Here is an 18,276-nt window from a genome sequence, read left to right on the forward strand (position 1 = left end):
TTATTCTCTTGTAATGCTTTGCTTGAAAGATGTTTTATTATTCTTGCATTGAGTTGTAAACTGTTACCTTTTCTAACATTGTGAATTAAATCTAACAAACTGAAATTCAAATTCTAATATCCTTAATTTCATTACTCAGTTTCTATAATTTTTGAGTGTTCTAACAAATTATCTTCATATCCTGTGACTTGGGTCATCCTAAATGACGCTGCTTTTTATCAGACAAATCCCTCAGCATGTTAAAATTCTAAAATAAAATTCTGCAGCATTCAGAGTGGTTGGAGAATGTCACCTTAAATGTTGAAGCCTGCTGCTTTTCCCTTTTCATTTTCATCTAGGCCCAAAATTGCTGTTTTGCCTTTTTCAGTAGCTCTTGGCATACTTTATCCAAAGTGTCTTACATTTGTAAACAGTCTTTATTAAAAATTAAGACTTTTTTTTTTTAAATGTACAGTTTCTCTACTGAGACAATCTTTTTAAAATGCTATTTGAGACTGGTAGTGTTTTGCCCCTTAAAATGGGGGAGGGGACCTTAATGTGCATATTTTTAAATAATTTTCTGACTTCTTAATTGATACTTACTGTGTGATGCTCTATTCTTTGAAAATTGCTAGAAGCAAATAGGCTCCTGAATAAGTTGATGTAATTTTGTTCACATAAAAAAACAGGAAAAAAATATTTCTAATTATTTTGCTCTGTGCACAGAGTTCACTTTTGTTGTAAAACCCACAAGCAGTGATTGTGTAGTATCTACCTAGCTAATATTTTTTTATTTAAGGTATATACCTTTAAAGCTCTCTATGGTTTGCCGCTTTTGTGATGTGGATTCTTCGTTAATTTGGGGATTATTTTATTATTTTTTTAAGCCATAAGTGCTTATTGCAGAAACCTGCTTTTTAACCTCTTACAAATAATCCATGTTGGCAGGTGGAGAAGAGGTACTTGCTCTATTTAACTATTTCCATAACTTCTAGGGGTTGGAGAATACAGTGGAGCATTGTGCCTGAAGTTTCCGAACCCATGGTAGGTCGTTGATCAGCTTGGCCTGTATGCCTACATTAAAAGTTGTACCTTTAAAACCTTCCTCTGTGTTTATGTGGGTAGTTGTGAAAGGGAGGAAGGGTGAGGTGCAAACAAAGACAGTACAACTTTTTTTCTTTCTCTTGCAATTTAGAAATCTTCATTAACAGCACTCTTAGGTTTGGGTTTTTCACGCTAAAATATTCCAAACTTGGATCACATTTTTGGAATCAATGTTAATATGCTAGCTTGGGACAAGTTAGATCCTGTGGGATCTTCAAGAAGCCTTGCATTCTGTTTTCTTTATCACATTTTGAAATCAATGTTTTGCATACCCTGCTTTAAGCAGGAAGGATTGTAAGTGTTAACGTAAGATGGAGGTCATTGAATGTCAGACCTTTCACTAAGACTGAGTGAGGCCTCACTTCCAGGGTGATTTTGTTCCTCTCAAAAAGCCAATAATCTATTTAAATAAATTTAAAAGTTCTAGATGTAAAACTTCTAATAAAAATGACATTTCTGTGCTAGACCAGAAATAGGTCAGTTTGAGCATATGGTCATAGACTGAAAGCCTGTGTAACCGTGCTGCTCCAGAGACTTACTGTGTCTTTCACAGCCTCATATTAATACGTTTGCACATACCATGGGGGAAAAGCATCGAGACCTAAAGATAACCAACAATGAAAGACATAAACAGTAGATCTGAAACAAGGGTGGAACTTGGCAAATTTGGAGACTGTTTAAAGTGAGAGGACTGTTGCCAAAAATGTTGAAGTGTTATCTTGTCATGAGGAGTTTTGTAAAGTGCCCGTTTCAGCTGCGCTGAAAATTAATGGATTGTCTCTTTCTTGCCCAAGGAACCCCCAAAAGAGGACCTGACTGTGTCTGAAAAGTTTCAGCTTGTTCTAGACGTGGCTCAGAAGGCGCAGGTACTGTGCTGCTCTCGGACCTCTCCACCTGCTTCCTTAGAAACAAGGAGGTTCATAGTCCAAGTGGTCAAAGGATGTTGTTATACAGCATGTGAAAACAAACACTCAAACAAGCAATACTTTTCTTGCATAGGGATCTTTACCTATGAGCAACAGAGATCTCAGTAAGATTCCTGAAGCTTCTGAAATGGTGTGATGCTTCACAGAACTGGTTGAGGTACTCCGATCACAGGTCTGAGTGAGGTCTGGAGGGGAAAAGAAGCAGTTTCTGAGTGTTTTTCCCCTAATATATGCATATGAGCTTCTGATAATGTAGATCAGGTGGCAAATCTTACCAATGTACTGGAGTGGGGATCCATATCCCAAATCTGCTAGTCATAAAACTGATGTAGGAGACCCTATTCCTTCAAGATTTAGCTGAAGGCTACTGTCTGTTTAGGTGTGTTAATTCAAGAGTTTGTACAGCATCTCTGAAATGGCCTGTTTTAAACACCACTCCCAGCCCTGAAATCTGCGGGTTGTGTGGGAGAGGGTGAAGGAAGGTTTTCTGCCAGCTCCATCAGTTTGAGGAGCTACCCTAGCAGCTGAGGGCCTCCACCATCCAGTTGAACTGCAGCCTTGTGCCATGTCTAACAGTGTGCCGCTGCTGAAGTAGCTTACCTTTCTCTTGCCGACTGTGTATGCTCATCTCCCTCCTGCTGCTGGTGGCGGTGCCATATAAAAATTTATATATGTGCTTATATAAAAACACCTTTGGAAATTTATTGGGAAGATGAAATTTTCAGGTGCTGTGACAGCAAGAATTGGTTAGAAAAGATGGCTTAATAACCCTCTTAGTGCTGAGCAGGGATCAGTTTGCATCAACAGCTGTTGGAATGACACGGAATCTTGTAACTCCAAGGTAGTATTATAAAACCCTGGTAGTGGTGTGTTTCCAAAGAAGCTAACAGTCCAATGCTTGATGAACTCAGTAACCATTTCCTGACATTTCAGTGCTCAAAATGTGTGAAGAAACTTCCTATTTTGTTACCTACTGACAGAAGCTCTTAACTTTTAGATTGACAGCTTAATTTAAATTTTATTCAGTGATGTAAACACTTTGCAGTCAAGACAGTGGGGTCAAATAGCTTCTTCACTTCTAACAATTGTGAGTTACAGAACAAGGTGTTAAATGAGATGGAAGTCATTGAGTATTGCTATTCTGTTCTGTATTTACTCAATTGTGAAGTACGTAAATGGCTAAAAATGAGTTAAAAAAAATCACTTCTGGGAATTGCTTATTCTGTAAGATAACTCTGTTTCTGTTATGTGGACAAAGCCCCAAAATAATGCAGAACTTGGTTTTAATTCTCTTGCTTCTTACACAGAACCTTTTTGGCAAGATGGCAGACATACTGGAAAAAATTAAAAAGTAAGTTACCTGGCATGAGTCGTCCTTTCCTCATAAAACAAGACTTGACCAATGTCTAGAACACTAGTAGTAAAATTTTGTTTCTTTTTTTCTTTTCAGCTTGTTCATGTGGGTCCAGCCAGAAATAACACAGAAGCTCTACATTACTCTATGGGCAGCTTTTATTGCATCCTGCTTTTTGCCCTACAGGATTATTGGGCTTGCAATGGGTAAACACAATAAATAATTGACCCCTTACAGTCTAGACTTAATGTATTAAAACTTAACGTGATCTTCAGAGGGAGAATTTTAGAGTTTAAGAAAGAAAACCCCGCATTAATAAATAATGCAGTGTTTCAAAGTGTTTTCATTGTGTTTGGCATCGTTTGTCATGTGCATTTTGAAAATCATCTCTGGATACATAACATAATAGAAAAAAGACTGGATAATGCATTCGCTCCTCGAAGAGGGGAAGTTTATGATGCGCTATTAGCAGAGCTCTTCAGACTGTCAGCTTTAAGGCTTCCTGGAAATCCTATATTTTGGCATTTTTTTTGCTCATACATCCTTGCAAATTAAATATGTGGGATCACATAGAAGGCATGAAGATGACAGGGTTGGAAAAAAATGAAAGGGTTAATGGGACTACTTGTAAAACTTGGAGAATAGACTGGACAAAATAAACAAACTACTGTGGGTGAAGTTGCAGATACTTAGTCTCAACTGGGAATTGGAAAAAGAGGGTTCTTGCTACAGCATGAGAGTATCTTTTGTCTAAAATGTGAAGCCACATCCTGTGAGCCAAGAATTCTCTTTTCTTTTTTGTTAAAGTAGTGATGTGATCAAATGAATATTACTTTTAGTGGCACTGAACTTCAAATTGTGTTAGTTTGAACATAACTGTGGGTTTGCTTGACATGGTAATTGAATTAGATGTGTGAGGAACTGGGTTTTTTTACTCTGACTCTTAGAAGGAGCTCTGAATTGCATTCAGTAAAGTTTTGAGAGAGTATTTCAAGTCCTTTTTAATCTGGCAGAAAGCAAGGAAATACCATGCATAAGATAAGAAGACATACTGGACTGGAAGATAGAGTTTAATGTAGTACATGAGAGCCCTCTGTTGCCATTTCAATTCTTGCAAGGAGCTGCAGAGTTGAATGCTCTGGCTTGTTTTCTCTTTTGGAAGTATATTTTGTTTTCAGAATGCTTCTGGTAATAAGGAATGCATGTTTGAATTATTTTAATGATCTTCTGCATAATAACAAGCTACATAAGTGGTTTAAAAGAATTGGGGATGGGGGGGAAGGAATCTGGGCAGGAGAGGAAAAGAAAAATAATTTCCTGTCTTTGGAAGAAGAAACAAAGTATTAAAACCAAAAGAATGGTTTGGCACTATGACTGAAGATACAGAATTTGGTTTCATTCATGAACTGGTTAAAACATGATCAAAACAGTGATGTTCTTAATGCCCCTTCAACATGCCTACTAAAGTGACCTTTTTTTTCAGGACTCTATGCTGGAATCAAGTTTTTCCTTATTGATTTTATCTTCAAACGATGCCCCAGACTAAGAGCTAAGTATGATACTCCTTATATCATCTGGACAAGTCTCCCAACAGATCCTCAGCTCAAAGAAAGGTCTAATGCTACAGTGTCGAGACGGGTAAGGGTAATAAATCTTTTTGTCCCTCTGTTCCCAACGTCTGAAAATCAGATCCCTTTCTGCCTTTCCCTTTTCTCCAGTGACTAGAGCACATTAAAGGGAAGGTTAATTAAATCCTAACAGTCAATGTTAGTTCTATTTTTTTATTATTTTCAAGAGCCACAGAGTTTTTATATGGATTCTTTTTCTTGTATGAAAGGAATCTATTATCAAAATGTGTATATATATTTATATACATATACTGGAAATCATTATGAAGCTAAACACACAAAAATAACGCCATCCATATTCATACCAATTTCTGTAACATACATTCTGTGTGATTTTATTGTCAAAATTTACTCTTTTTGTATTCCCCTTCTCTATTCTCAGTCATTCTTTTTCAGTGGAGATTCAGATGCTTGTTGAGATTGAAGAACAGTTAGTTAAAAACATAAACAAAGGTGTGAGTATAATATGTAGCTTACTAAGGAGATAAGCATTAACAGAGGTAATAAAGTAGTTTACAGATGTAGGCGTTATGTCTTATGGTTATTTGTTTTAGGTGACCTTTTAGCATAGTGTCATAAATGACTTTTCACCATATTGGTATTCCATCAGTAAATTCTTCTTTTCTTAAAATCTCATAGTTAAATCTGTAAATGTTGTGTTTTGTGCATCTTTGCAAATTGTTTTGGGGCTTGACATGATCACTGAAAAACAAGTCATGTTTTTCCATATTCCTGAATTTGTCAATGTCTATTAGTTAAAAAAATAGCAGTAATAAAACTTCAGTATAATCCCATTTTAGCATTTGCTTAATGCCTCCTATCACAATATCTAATTGCATTCATGGGGTACCTGAGCAGTATCATAAACTCCCTGACTAAAGCATGCAAGACTCAGTGATAATTTGGCCTGGGTACACAACTGGAGAGCAAGAGGAATAAACACATGAACCCTCGGTTGTTAACCTGTCAAAAAGAAGAAGAAATACGGAGTTCTGGGGGAGATGGTGCAGTTGGTGGTAAAATGATAACTGCAGCATAATTTGAGTATGTCAGAATGAAGTAATAGAGAAAGACAATCTCTGGCTGAATTCCAGTCTTCTGCTTCTGTTTTCTAAGGGATGAGAGAGGTGAATGAGCGGTTGGACAGAGCCATCCATAGCCTGTATTTCTCTTGCTTGCAGAAGATGGGCTCAAAAGTTTCTGTGCCTCTCAAGCTTACAGGTTATCATTCACATACTGTGGTGATGGTGGCAGCTTCTTGCTGGGTCTCACTAATCTGCCTTAGGCGGAAAGGCTTTGAACTGCTGAACTTGAATCTATAAACTTAGAGAGTAATTATGCCTTCTGGCTTTTCCTTATGGCTTAAGTTTGGACAAGTAAACCAGGGATTTGGTACTACTGTGTCTGACTTGACGGGCTTGGCTTGTCTGCCTAGAAAGGACATGCAGGACTGCATTAGCTGCTTCCAAATGTCTTTGAAAACATTAACTTGGTCTCGGTAATTTTAAACACACTTTCTTATTACCCCTTGAGAGATTTCTGGGAGCCTCATAGTATAAAAAATAGATTTTTGTACAAAAAGGTAAAACCCAAATAGTTTGTTTTGTGGGTTTGTTTTTTTTTTTTTTTGTTTTGTTTTGTTTTGTTTTAAGAAAAGGCAGAGCCAAAAAGCATGTAGTACCAGCACATGTGCATTTGCTTTGGTTTCTTATCATTAAACAGCATACAAGACACTGTAAACCTAGACACCATGCAATATTCATTGCCTATACCGCCACTCTGACCCCATGTCCTCAGAGAACAATCCTGACAACAGTATCTGATGGATAAAGTTTGTATGTCAAAAGCTGATGACAGATCAAGTGAAAAGGAATACCTCCAGGTATTCCCACCTTCAGGTTGTCCGTGACGTTTTTATACAGTTGGAACTCTTCCAGCATTACAAATCCAATCACTTCCAGTTTCGTTTAAAGCTTATCAAAATTGGATGCAATGCATTTCTATTAGTAATTCACCATAGGTTGTCTCAAGCCTGGGTGGTTATGGATAAATTAGCTGCTTTTTTTAAGGGTAGAGGTAACATTTGCCTGTGTTAGGAAGGACTAGAAGTAAGGGCAGAACTTCCTCACATCTTCAGCCACCAGATGGGATGTGGTACTAAAGTTTAAACACTTTTTTTAATCTCTTTATATAACAGGTAGGTAGGAAGCAGTGGAGCAGAGAGCAGGAATAATCCTCATTCCAGCGCAAAAAGCTTTAGGCCTCTTGCCTTGACCTTTTGTATGTTTTGGGCCATGGAGCTTCACCTGGTTACGTGCATATGACGCCAAATAACTTGTCCAAGAAAGCCTTCCCAAAATTTATCTGATCTCTACTTGCACACAAATTGTTAGAGAAGCTATTATTTTCCTTGGTTCCAGGGGCGTGATCGTTGCTAACAGCACCGCAGAAGGGCAGTGATTGAAGCAATAGTATAGTTATCATCATCCATTTGCTTTCCGTGTCAACTTTCTTTATTCTTTTCCCCCGAGGCATCGTTGTATTACAGTTACCCTAAAAGCTGGATGGTAAATACCCTCTGCTGTGCCTGTTTCGTCAGTCTGGTTTCTAGTCAGCGATTGCAGTGCACATTTTTTCATTTGCTTTGGATGTCTTTTGTTAGCGCTAAATCCTGCGAAGGGTCGAGTGCTGCCAACTTACAAGCAAAAAAAAAAAAAAAAAAAAAAAAAAAGAGCGGAGGCTGATTGGCCTCCAACAGCATCGGGCCTTTACAGAAGAAGGGCTTAGTCCTGGGCTTGCATGTTGTCAGTTTGCCAGTTGTTTAACTGCATGTGTAAGAAAGGAGCTGTTAATGCTTCAACGACAAAAGCCAGCCTTTGGAATCGTGTGGTGCCCCACCAAGACGAAAAAGCAAACGCAAGCGAGCTTTCCTAGAGAAACTGCCTGCCATGCTTCCAGAAGCAAGGCTGGTTTGCTAGGGCAGTCCCCAGTGGTTCAGGAGCTCTGTTGAAAAGTAGATTTTTACTCAAGTACTTTGGTTTTAAGAACTCCATGCTACCTTACCCCCTCGCCAAAGGATGCTGACAACCGTCTCGATTTATTTCATGTGTCAACACGCTCAAAATTCAGTGCAACTTCAAAGCAAAGGAAAGATCAATGGTTCTAATGCAACCTGAATAAATTGAACTGGTGTGCTCTAACCACTGATAACTCTTCTTTTTTTAATTGCATTCATTGTGTGTAGCCTTGGTTTGTGAGCAAGATCTTGCAGCTTCACTCAGTTCATGTTTTATTCTATGTATTATGCTGTTAAATAGACTTCACTTTTTTTCTTTTGTCAGTGTCACATTTGTGTTGTTTGTTTCTTTTCCTGCTAGCTGTCAGGGCATGAAAAGGTATGGATCCTAGCGTGGAAAACTTCCTTTCAATTTCAGCATATGTGTTCCTAATGAGCTGATGCATTTTTGTGTGGCTTTTTCTTTGTTTGCTCTTTTTTCTTTCTAAATTTATTTTGTGCAATAATATTTTGTGCTTGGTCTGTCTCTTGAAGACAGGCCAAGTATTGATAATATATTAACTGTTATTAGTCCAACTGGTATAATAATTGGAGTTGTGTGCAGTGACTTAGTTGTATCTAATCAGATATACCTTTTACTGCAGAAAAATGGTATTTTAAGATAGATACATGTAGCACCATGTGCTTTCACCCCTGCAAAGGGCGTCCATCGAAGGGCAGCACTTTGAAAGGTGATCTTCAGATTGCACATTAGAATTTTGTGCTGTAGCAATAGTGTAGTACAATAGTCCAAAGTTAACTTTATTGAAGTAGTTAATGAAAATTGTTACATTACAGATTTTTTTTTTTAGGAAGAATAGTTAGCCAAGTTATTTTGAAGAGTGCAGCCTAAATGTTGCTGTTCAAATTTGGAATTGTGTTTATTTTTCTGCAGCTTCAAACAGCAGCATCCAGAAGTTACGTGGGCTCAAGCACCCCAACTGGAATAAGCAAAGATGAAGACACAAGTCGTTTTCATACCACAAAGAGGGGGAATTTCCATGAAGTTTTTAACCTGTCAGAAAATGAGCGTCCTTTGGCAGGTATTATGCAATGGGAAGGCTACATTGGTAGAGTATTTTCTAAAATGCCAGGGATAATTTAAGGTTGAATTCCCTCTCTGTGCAATATGCAGATATAAGCTTTTGATTAAAAAAAAAGTGCTTTAAATTAGTGTGAATGGAGATGGTCTCTGTCATTCCACATCCTTGCAGTTCTTTGAAAGAATGCACAGCCTGATGTGCCTTTTGTGGTGAATAGTCAAGTTAAAGGGAATAATTGTGTGGGTGGTTTTGTTTTGAGTTTTTTTAAAAAAATAGCGTTAAGGTGTTTTCAGACATGGTAACATCTATTTAGGCTTTTCTTTGTAAACACTTCTAATTTTTAGGTTTCTGAAGTTTAATTTTCAGTGTTTTCTGCTGTTTTATAAGGAAACTGCTGGGGATAATGCCTGTCTCTTTCTTAAAGTAAGATTTCTTGTTATGACTTTTTCAGTGTGTGAAAATGGCTGGCGCTGTTGCTTGATTAACAGAGATAGGAAGATGCCTACAGACTACATCAGGAATGGAGTTCTTTATGTCACAGAAAAGTGAGTCATTGCACTCCACACATTTCTTAAGAGGGCAATGCAACAGACGTTACAAAATTTCAAACTAAAAGTGATCCTTTAACAATGTTTTGAAACAAAAATGGCTTTTCATGGTGCTTTAAAAGCTCAAGCAAGCACCATAGGAGAGGGAGAGTTGAATCTGGGGTGTGGTAATGCATAACAAATGTGATTTTGCCTTGGAAAGGCTTGCATAGGAATGAAGAGTAGCTCTATGTAGTCAGTTGTGAGTAGCTGCAGTTCTTGATGTGGATAACATACTATATATATATATATTAAGAAAGAAACCTAAAAGCTAAGTGTGTTTGGAGAGTTGTGATCAATGGTTATTTGGCAAATACTCTTAGTTTCTTTTTTTAAAGCGAATTGAATATATAGCTTCCTTGAAACAATGTGCAACAAAAAGAAAATAGAAATTCAAGCCTTGGTTTCAAAACTAGAACTTTATTTTCTTTTTTTTTTTTAATCCTTACTTAGTCCCCAGCCTCCCAGGGCTGAATAACTATAGTCACTACTGTTTGGGTCTTGCACTGAAATTCCTTTTGAGTGTAATGAATGGAAGTAAAGCTCATCTGTATGCAATGTCACCTAGTGATGGAGAGCACTCTCCAGTTTGGAAATCTGAGCTTTTGTCTGCGTCACAATAACATGAAACTAACACAGTGTTTTCCATTAATCTTCTTTTAGGATGGTAAAAGATTTATAAGCCTTTTGAGATCTGGTATTTCAACTGTTTAAGGATATACATGCTTCCCACGTCTTTAAAATGCTTGTCAGGTTTAACCATTCAGTGCAATAATATAAATACAAGATTTTGTTTGTGTGTGCATACTGTATTTTCTGGGCTTTCAGACACATTAGCCCATTGCTAGGATTTACGAATGTTTGCTCTAAATTAGAAGCCATAGCTGAATTGCATATTGTGTGCCTCTTTTTTTTTTTTTTTTTTAAGCTGATTTTAACCTGTGAGATTTCAAACTTCAGAAGTGACATGAAGGATATTGAGAACTTTGTTTTAGAATACTGTATCAAAATGAGCATTTTCTTTCCTTGTCTTCAGTTACTTATGCTTTGAAAGCTCCAAATCCGGCTCATCTAAAAGAAATAAAGTTATAAAGCTAACGGATATAACAGATATTCAAAAGGTATGTCTGTTTTGTTTTGCAAATAGGGGAGAAAGGTGGTTTTCTGTTCAGCTAGTCATGTTTTGCTATTCTGCTTATGTTATTTTGACAAAATATACCATTGATATTTTTTATAAGTAAAATGTAACTCTTTGATCAAGTATATTTCCCAAAAGTGCTTGTTTAGCCATTTGGACTCAGAGCAAGCAAACTCACTATGAGCATAAAAACAAAGTAGTTTACTAAACTCTTACACTCCTGAATTATTTTAAAATTAAAGTTGTATTATTTCTTAACTCCTGCACTGACTAGAGCTGTGCAGGCTTTAAGAAGATTTATTATTAGCAAGAATTGTGTAATACTAACTTCTGTTTGGGTGTTGATATCAGTTGATGCACTGTCTTAAAAGTAGACACCTCAGAAGGATGAGGGATTATTGTCATTGGAGAAAGGTAAATCGTTAGAATAGCCAGACTGGATCAGGCTGGAGTTTCATCTAGGTGGGATCCCATCATGAACAGAGGTAAGAAGTAGGTGGTTGGAAGTGTGGCAAGTACAATGTAATCCTTCCTCTGGTCGAGTTTTATCAGCCTGCAATCAGCAATGGCTTTGTTGGTGCCTTGCATCACTCTATACGGCATTTAATGTCCCTTTTTATTACTTTCTCTGAACTTGTCATACTCTTAAATGCAGATGCCCCTGCTTTCTGCTACATCCTGTGGCCGTGAGTGCCGCAGATTAAATCATGCTGTGCATAGAAACGCCTCAGCCCGATGTCTGCTGCTTAAGTGCCTCCACATTTTCAAATGAGTTCCTTCTATTTATATCTCATGTCTATAAAGCAAACAGCTTACGCATAACTTGAACATTCCCATTGGAATTAGTAATTCATATTGATGGATTTTAAACATCATACTCGAAGTGATGCTGGCTAGTTCTTTAGTAGGTCGTTACTGCCATAAAGGTCCTTTTGTATCTGTGTAGCTTTTTTTAATAAAGATGAGACAGAGATCATGCAGCCAAGCATAAAAAATGTACCGTGCCTGGTACACAGGCCAGACTCGGGGTCTTTTCCCCCTTGGGGATATTCCTCAGTTCAGCCAACTGTATTCCTTCTTAGTGTTACAATCTTTCTTTAAAAATAACCACCAATCAAACTTTACATACCCTGTTTGTCTATTTAATTTTGAAAAACAAGCATTTTTTTCTGGTCTGCTTGTTGCTCCAATAAACAGTAGATGAATATTACTTCCAGGGAAACCTCTAGGTGACGGTCACAGGCACACGCTCACATGGGTGTATACACATAGGGCTGGGGTGTACTACATGCTCACACCATCCAGCTGCCGGCGTGGTCCCCGGCATCATGGCTGTGCCAGCTCCCACACACCATAGTGGTACCAGGGTGCTTGGTTCAGGCATTCGGGTTGGGTGCCACCACAGCGCATGGGAGGAAGAGGAGGGACAGGTTCTCACTGTATGGGTGATGCTGTACCCATTGACTCTGAGGTCGAAGAGCAGCATCTGGCCTCTTCTTGTTTTTAGTAGAGGTTTATTAGTTATGGCTGGGAGGATATAGCAGTGAGGAGTTGTGTAACTTTCTCAGCACCTTTTGCAATTGTTCAATACATAAGATATCTTTGGTCTGTGTTTTTTTCCTTTTTAGTATAAAGTGCTCTCTGTTCTCCCGGGATCAGGGATGGGTATTGCTGTATCAACACCATCTACACAAAAAGTGAGTAGCTGTCTGTATCTGTACTGCTGTGCTTGACTTCATGCCCTTTTTGTCTTCCTTCTCTGGCTAGCACCAACATAAAGGTGTTCTTTTTTCCTTATGTCAGTATTTGGGTTTTTTTGTTTTGTTTTATTTAATTCAATTGTGTATTATTCAGTATGTTTGGCTTCAGAATTTAAACATTTGGCTTGTTTCACTGCATCTGGACTGTTTTACTATAACACTTCATAAAGATTTGGTTCATTATTTCACTGCCTCCATTGACCGTTCCCTGGCATCCTTCATTGGAAGCACAGGGGTTGCTCTGCTCTGCAGTCTGGAACGAAAAGCTGATGGCTGGAGAGTATCTGTGTGTGAGGAGGCTTTGAGGTGGAAGGGCCTGACAATCAGATGCAGTTTTCCTGTTTCAGTCTTATGGTGCTAAAGATTTAAGCTTCTCTAAGCTTCAAATACCCTTTAGGCAACTGAAGCTTTTCTTAACATATGACTGAACCTTATTTTAAACTCATCACCTATAAATAACTTTTCTCCAAGTCACACAACCGTTGTACCAGGCTTTCTTCTTGTTGTTTGATATTGAACAGTACTTCTTAATTGTGAGGTTGAAAATGTTCATCTACCTAAATAAATATTCTATGAACCAAAACAAAGAGGCACCGATAAAGATTTTTAGAAATCTTTAGTGGAGGCAGAAGTCAATCAGGAAAATATGATGCACTGAGCAGATGGAGAGGAGAGAGAGTTGAAGTGATGTCCATTGTCAATACTCTGTGCAGATGCATTTTATGCCGTGGTTGTTTTAAGAAGAAGATGGAGAAGTGAGAAAAATCTTAGAAATTGTGCCATTGCCATATATCCAAGGATTTATTAGAGAAGAAGATTCTTAGGTCTTCTTTAATGCACTTCGAGTATAGTTCATCTACTGTTCCTATTGATTTGGCCAAAACTATACTTAGAGGAAGGTTTTTCTTTTCCAGACTGACATGATCTTTTTTTCTGTCATTTAGCCTTTGGTGTTTGGTGCCATGGTACACAGAGATGAAGCTTTTGAGACAATTTTCAACCAATATGTGAAAATAACCTCTGCATCATCAAGCAGTGAGAGCTAGTATCTTATCTTAGAAGATCTAAAGGAAACTTTCTTATTTTACAACTTGGTAGTGAAAAAAATGAACATCCTCATCTATTTTGCAATAATTTTTCTTGTCTGGTGGTTTATATTCTATCTGTTACATAAATCAAGTGTATTTTATATATGCCTTCATGTTTGTTTTTAAGGTTTTTGTAAAAAAACGAAACAAAAAAACAAAATGAAACAAAACAGTGAAAGTGCTATCATCACTATTAGCCTTGCACATTAAGCACTTTTAATGTTTATTTACTGACATTAAAAGCTGGGAAGATACTTGGAGAGCTGACTAAATAACAAAGTGAAACAGATTGATCCCTTTAACTCTACTGATATCACGAGGGGTACGTTTGTCCCTTTATCTTAGTTGTTTTTCCCCGAGATGCGAGAATGGTGACTGCAGCAACCTGAAGTCTCTTTCTTCGGGTCAGAGTTTTTAATTGGGTTCCTTATGAAAACTGATAGCAACACCAAGGAAGTATTATCATCTTGGTATTTCCATATTTATAACTACACTTAAAATAACTCCTTCTTGCCAATTCTTGCATTGCAGAAGGGTATTTTACCGGTTTGGTTGGGTTCAATTTTTCCTGCATAGACATTTAAATTGCTTGTACAGTGAATTGGAGGAGAAAGTTTGTAACTATATCTTCCTTTCCTAATAAACCAAAGTAAGAGGAAGGAAGGCAGGCAGATACTTTTTATAAAAGAGGGCACCAAAATGTTCCTAAAATGTTTAGGCATCGTATATTTGTATTTCTGTAGATACTTGTCATAGAAGGGCTCAACTACTGTACATGTTGTATGTACAAAGTGTTTGTACGTTAATGCATTAAAGACTTGCAAGCTTTTTGTGTTGGTGGAGGTGAGAATACTTAAACTAAACTGAGACATGACTTTTTTTTTTAATTGGCTTTTCTCTTGAGTTGCCTTGTAATAAAATAACATGACAATATAGCAGCTGAAAGCACTAGTTCCTTTTCAAAGCATAATTCGAAGCGCATTGGTACGTTGCTTTCTTTCCCCTTGCAAAATTAAATTTTAGTGACAATTAAACCCAACTGCCAGGTAAAACGGGAAGGCTGTGCTCCTTCTCTAAACTCTCTCAGACCTTTTTAGCAGTAAAGCACATATTGACCTTTGTCTTTAATATTAGAAAGCTTTTATACTCTATATAATAGCACCCATCTGAGAGGTTTAGAATTTTATTTGCATTTTCATGAAAGCACAGTAGGAGTTATGCCAAGCCTTCCAATATGTCTTTTCCTTTGATGTGTCTTTTGAGTTGAGTAGTATGGATGTCTCTGGACATTATATGAATGTCCCCCCCAAAAAAGCAATGGAGATGCAAATTCTTATGTAAAAATGGGACTTAATTTCATGGATTTTTTTCTCTTTTTTTTTTAACAGGAATTTTCTTTCTTTATAGGGAAAGGGGTAAAATGAAGGAGGGAAAGGGGAGACAAACACCACAGGGTGTTTAACTCTTAGCCCAGTTTAATTCAAAACTATCTCTCAACAAATGCAGCAGTAATGAAGAAGGTGGCAGTCAAACTGTGCAGACCTTATTTTGGTCTGGCTGTGAAGAGGGATGATATGAACTTGATGTGAAGAAATACTGTTGAATACTATGATTTGGTTGGGTATTGTAAAGCGAAACGCTGACAGGGTAAAATTCTGTGCCCTGGGTGGAAATCTGAACAAGAATGGGGGAGAATCCACCATAATAGCTAACATGCTATTTTTGAATTCTCCCTTTAGAGTAGCACTTGAACATGTCTTTATGTGACCTGAAAAAAGGGTGCGTTTCTAAAACCTCCTTAGGTTGGTGTAACTCAGGGCCTGAAAACTTAATATATATAAGTGAAGCTGGTGAGAAACCCATTTTGCCACCATCTGATATGGATGTAGCTTGACAGTTTATGGTTTCTTCACTTTACACATGCAGGTTTTATGTTTAAGTAAAAATCCCTGATCTTAAATTTTTCTTATCAAACCTACTTTAAAATCAATTAATCTCTTTTTGTAATTGCCGTGTATTATCATTTGGCTTTCCTTTCTAGAAGCTTCCTTGAATAGTAAGCGTGGCTAACAAATAGGCATTAAAATCGCTTAATGTTATATAAATCTTAGATTCATTCATTTTGTCTTAAGAAAAATCCCCTTGGGTGTGTTTAAGGTTATCCTTTTTTTTTTGAAGAAACACAAAACTATATTTTTTACAAAGAGCATGCTCTTTTTCTTATTTTTGTATCATTTTTCAAGTGTAATTTGTACCTTCACTCTGATCATGACAGCAGTTTCAGCGGGAAATCAGTTGACTTGCACTTATTACCTCCTCCCCCTCCCACCCTTTACTGGTTGGCCCTAGTATATAGGGTTGTCCTCGATTCGGGTTCCTGAAGGAGCTATAGGTCCTATGCTGATGGTGCCAGGACCATTAACCATACCTTCGGAGAGGGAGAAAAGAAATCTTTATCCTTTTCCCAGACTGGAATGCCTCATGCATACAATATGCTCTTAATTTTTCTTTTCTGGACAAAGAAATTAGAAACTTATGAAATTAATCCACACTTTTAACAGTGTGAACGTGAAAATTAGCAATTCTTAAAGCAGTAAACCTAGTGCAAACTGCAATGCAACATTGTTTCATTCTAATATATAGAAAACGGACTGGATTTTTTTTTTTTTTTTTAAATAGAGTTGTAATATAACCGACAAACATTTATGTACATATTTTGCAAAGTGCACTTTACATTGGGTTGTCCAGGTTCCTGCTACATCAACTGCTCCGGTGGTGTACGTAACGTCAGAGACACTAGAAGATAACCTCGGTGTGTTTGCTCACAGGTACTCCTGTGCTTGTCCTCCTGCTACACCCTCACAGGTTTGGAGGGCAGGAGGGGATGGACAGTGAGCAAATACATACTTGACTTGTATAATTACACTGAAGTTCACCTTAAGTTCCAATCTTCTCACGTAGTTTTGCAGCATAGCCTGCTGTGCTTCAGTAGCAGGCTGGGTCGTACCACTTAATGTAAAGTGCCACTTCCTAATAGCAGAAAGTGATGTTCTTATCATTCTGTCTGTCCGTTCGCTGTTTATATTCGCAGTTCTGTTGATGTCTGTGGTTCATTGCTGGATCATTCACGCGTAATTGGATTTAACTTCTTTAGAAGTGCATTGGTTAGTTTGAGTCCCTTTTAAAGAGAAAAAAGAAAGGGAGATGAAAACTGACTGCTTTAATTCTTTACCAGTGACCATTTAAATTCAAAAGGCAAAAAAAAAGCTGAAATATGAAATCATGCCTTTCCGTGCACTGTAGCTTTTGTGAGGCAAGATTGAATGAAACAAGCTATTTATTAGTAGCAACACCACACAGGACGCCAGCAGCAAATCCCTACCCTTGTTCCTGCAGACAAAGAGAAAAGAGATTTTACCCAATCGTGAAGAGAGATGAAAGGATGTACCTTTTTTTTGGCTACTTAAACTTGTATTAAAACCACTGGTAGTTTTTATTGAATTCTGTACATTTTGGCAGATGTTTAATTTCTACTAATCATTGAAATATAATGGATGTTAAAATTTTTATGTCTGAAGTTTGAGTCTATATTTTGAAGTTGTAAATAATTCATTATCAGTGTAACTTTTGTTTGACAAAAGACTTATACTGTATGAAGAACTGAAATAATGAAATTATTTGCCCTGTACATTTTTTAAGGAAATCTTGTTTGTTTAAAAAGTCTTGTATAAATTATAATTTTTATTTAAATAAACCTAAAAATGCTTTGTGCTAACACTTTTTAAAAACTTTAATAACTTATCTATCAAAACTACACCTGATTTCTTGAAATGAGGTGAGTTAGTGCTTTTTGGCAGATTCATAGCCCCCTTGAGTCCATCACTGGGGTGGAGGCAGGTGGGTTTTGTTTCTCACTGCTTTTGAAGCCCAAAAACCATATTTTTATTTTAAACAATCCTGATATTGTATTGGAGAGCTTATGTATATTTTTGGTTAGATCTTTGTGTGTAAGTTTGTCTGTCACTTTGTAATCATACAGTTAATTTAAGGGACTAAAAAGCAACCGGTGATTTCTAAGATGCCGTCCCTGCAGTAGGGCATGGGTGACACGGGACTGTTTGTAGGAGTACAAACTCGTACCTGCCAGAGCTCCTCCATCAAACAAATAGCTGCAGACTGTGCTACAGGTGGGCACCGGAGGTAAGGATAAGCCCTTTTCCACCCCAGAGGTATGTACGAGATGTGCTCAGCAGAAGCATTTCACATCCAGCTATGGCTGTTCTTCTGCAGCATCTGCGGTGGCTTCAGCTCATCGGTCACGGCGACACGTACCTAATTGCTGAGCTTTTGGCTGTGCTTCTATGTAACCTGTAACCCTGTTGGGGATAAATGGCAGGGCTTTTTTATCGATGGTTTGTGCCAGGGAGGCTCGCTGCACAGCACTGGCGATCACTGCGGACACGGGCCTTTGTCTGCGGTTAGGAACATAATACCAGGAGTGAGCTGCCTGGTCATCTAATCCACACCTATTTGTTTGCCTCTACAGTACTCCTTTCTGTGTTTTGCTCAGCTGAAATCGATCAGTCTGGGACAGATCCTCCAGTCGTGAATATG

At 37.7% G+C, this 18,276-nt stretch overlaps 1 protein-coding gene across 1 annotated transcript in view; it reads left to right on the forward strand.

Moving 5' to 3' along the window:
- GRAMD4 (GRAM domain containing 4) overlaps window positions 1–17,350 on the forward strand; it is an 82,860-nt gene extending 65,510 nt beyond the window's left edge. The window contains exons 10-20 of the mRNA XM_082496904.1: window positions 975–1,023; window positions 1,878–1,949; window positions 3,317–3,360; window positions 3,460–3,569; window positions 4,847–5,001; window positions 7,523–7,558; window positions 8,942–9,089; window positions 9,541–9,634; window positions 10,713–10,797; window positions 12,443–12,511; window positions 13,519–17,350. Coding sequence (XP_082353030.1) covers window positions 975–1,023; window positions 1,878–1,949; window positions 3,317–3,360; window positions 3,460–3,569; window positions 4,847–5,001; window positions 7,523–7,558; window positions 8,942–9,089; window positions 9,541–9,634; window positions 10,713–10,797; window positions 12,443–12,511; window positions 13,519–13,620 — 964 coding nt within the window. The 3' untranslated portion in view covers window positions 13,621–17,350. The remainder of the gene's footprint in view (window positions 1–974; window positions 1,024–1,877; window positions 1,950–3,316; window positions 3,361–3,459; window positions 3,570–4,846; window positions 5,002–7,522; window positions 7,559–8,941; window positions 9,090–9,540; window positions 9,635–10,712; window positions 10,798–12,442; window positions 12,512–13,518) is intronic.
- The last annotated feature ends 926 nt before the right edge of the window (window positions 17,351–18,276 follow it).

The sequence above is a fragment of the Vanellus vanellus genome, assembly GCF_965231255.1.
Source record: "Vanellus vanellus genome assembly, chromosome: 1".
Classification (NCBI taxonomy): domain Eukaryota; kingdom Metazoa; phylum Chordata; class Aves; order Charadriiformes; family Charadriidae; genus Vanellus; species Vanellus vanellus.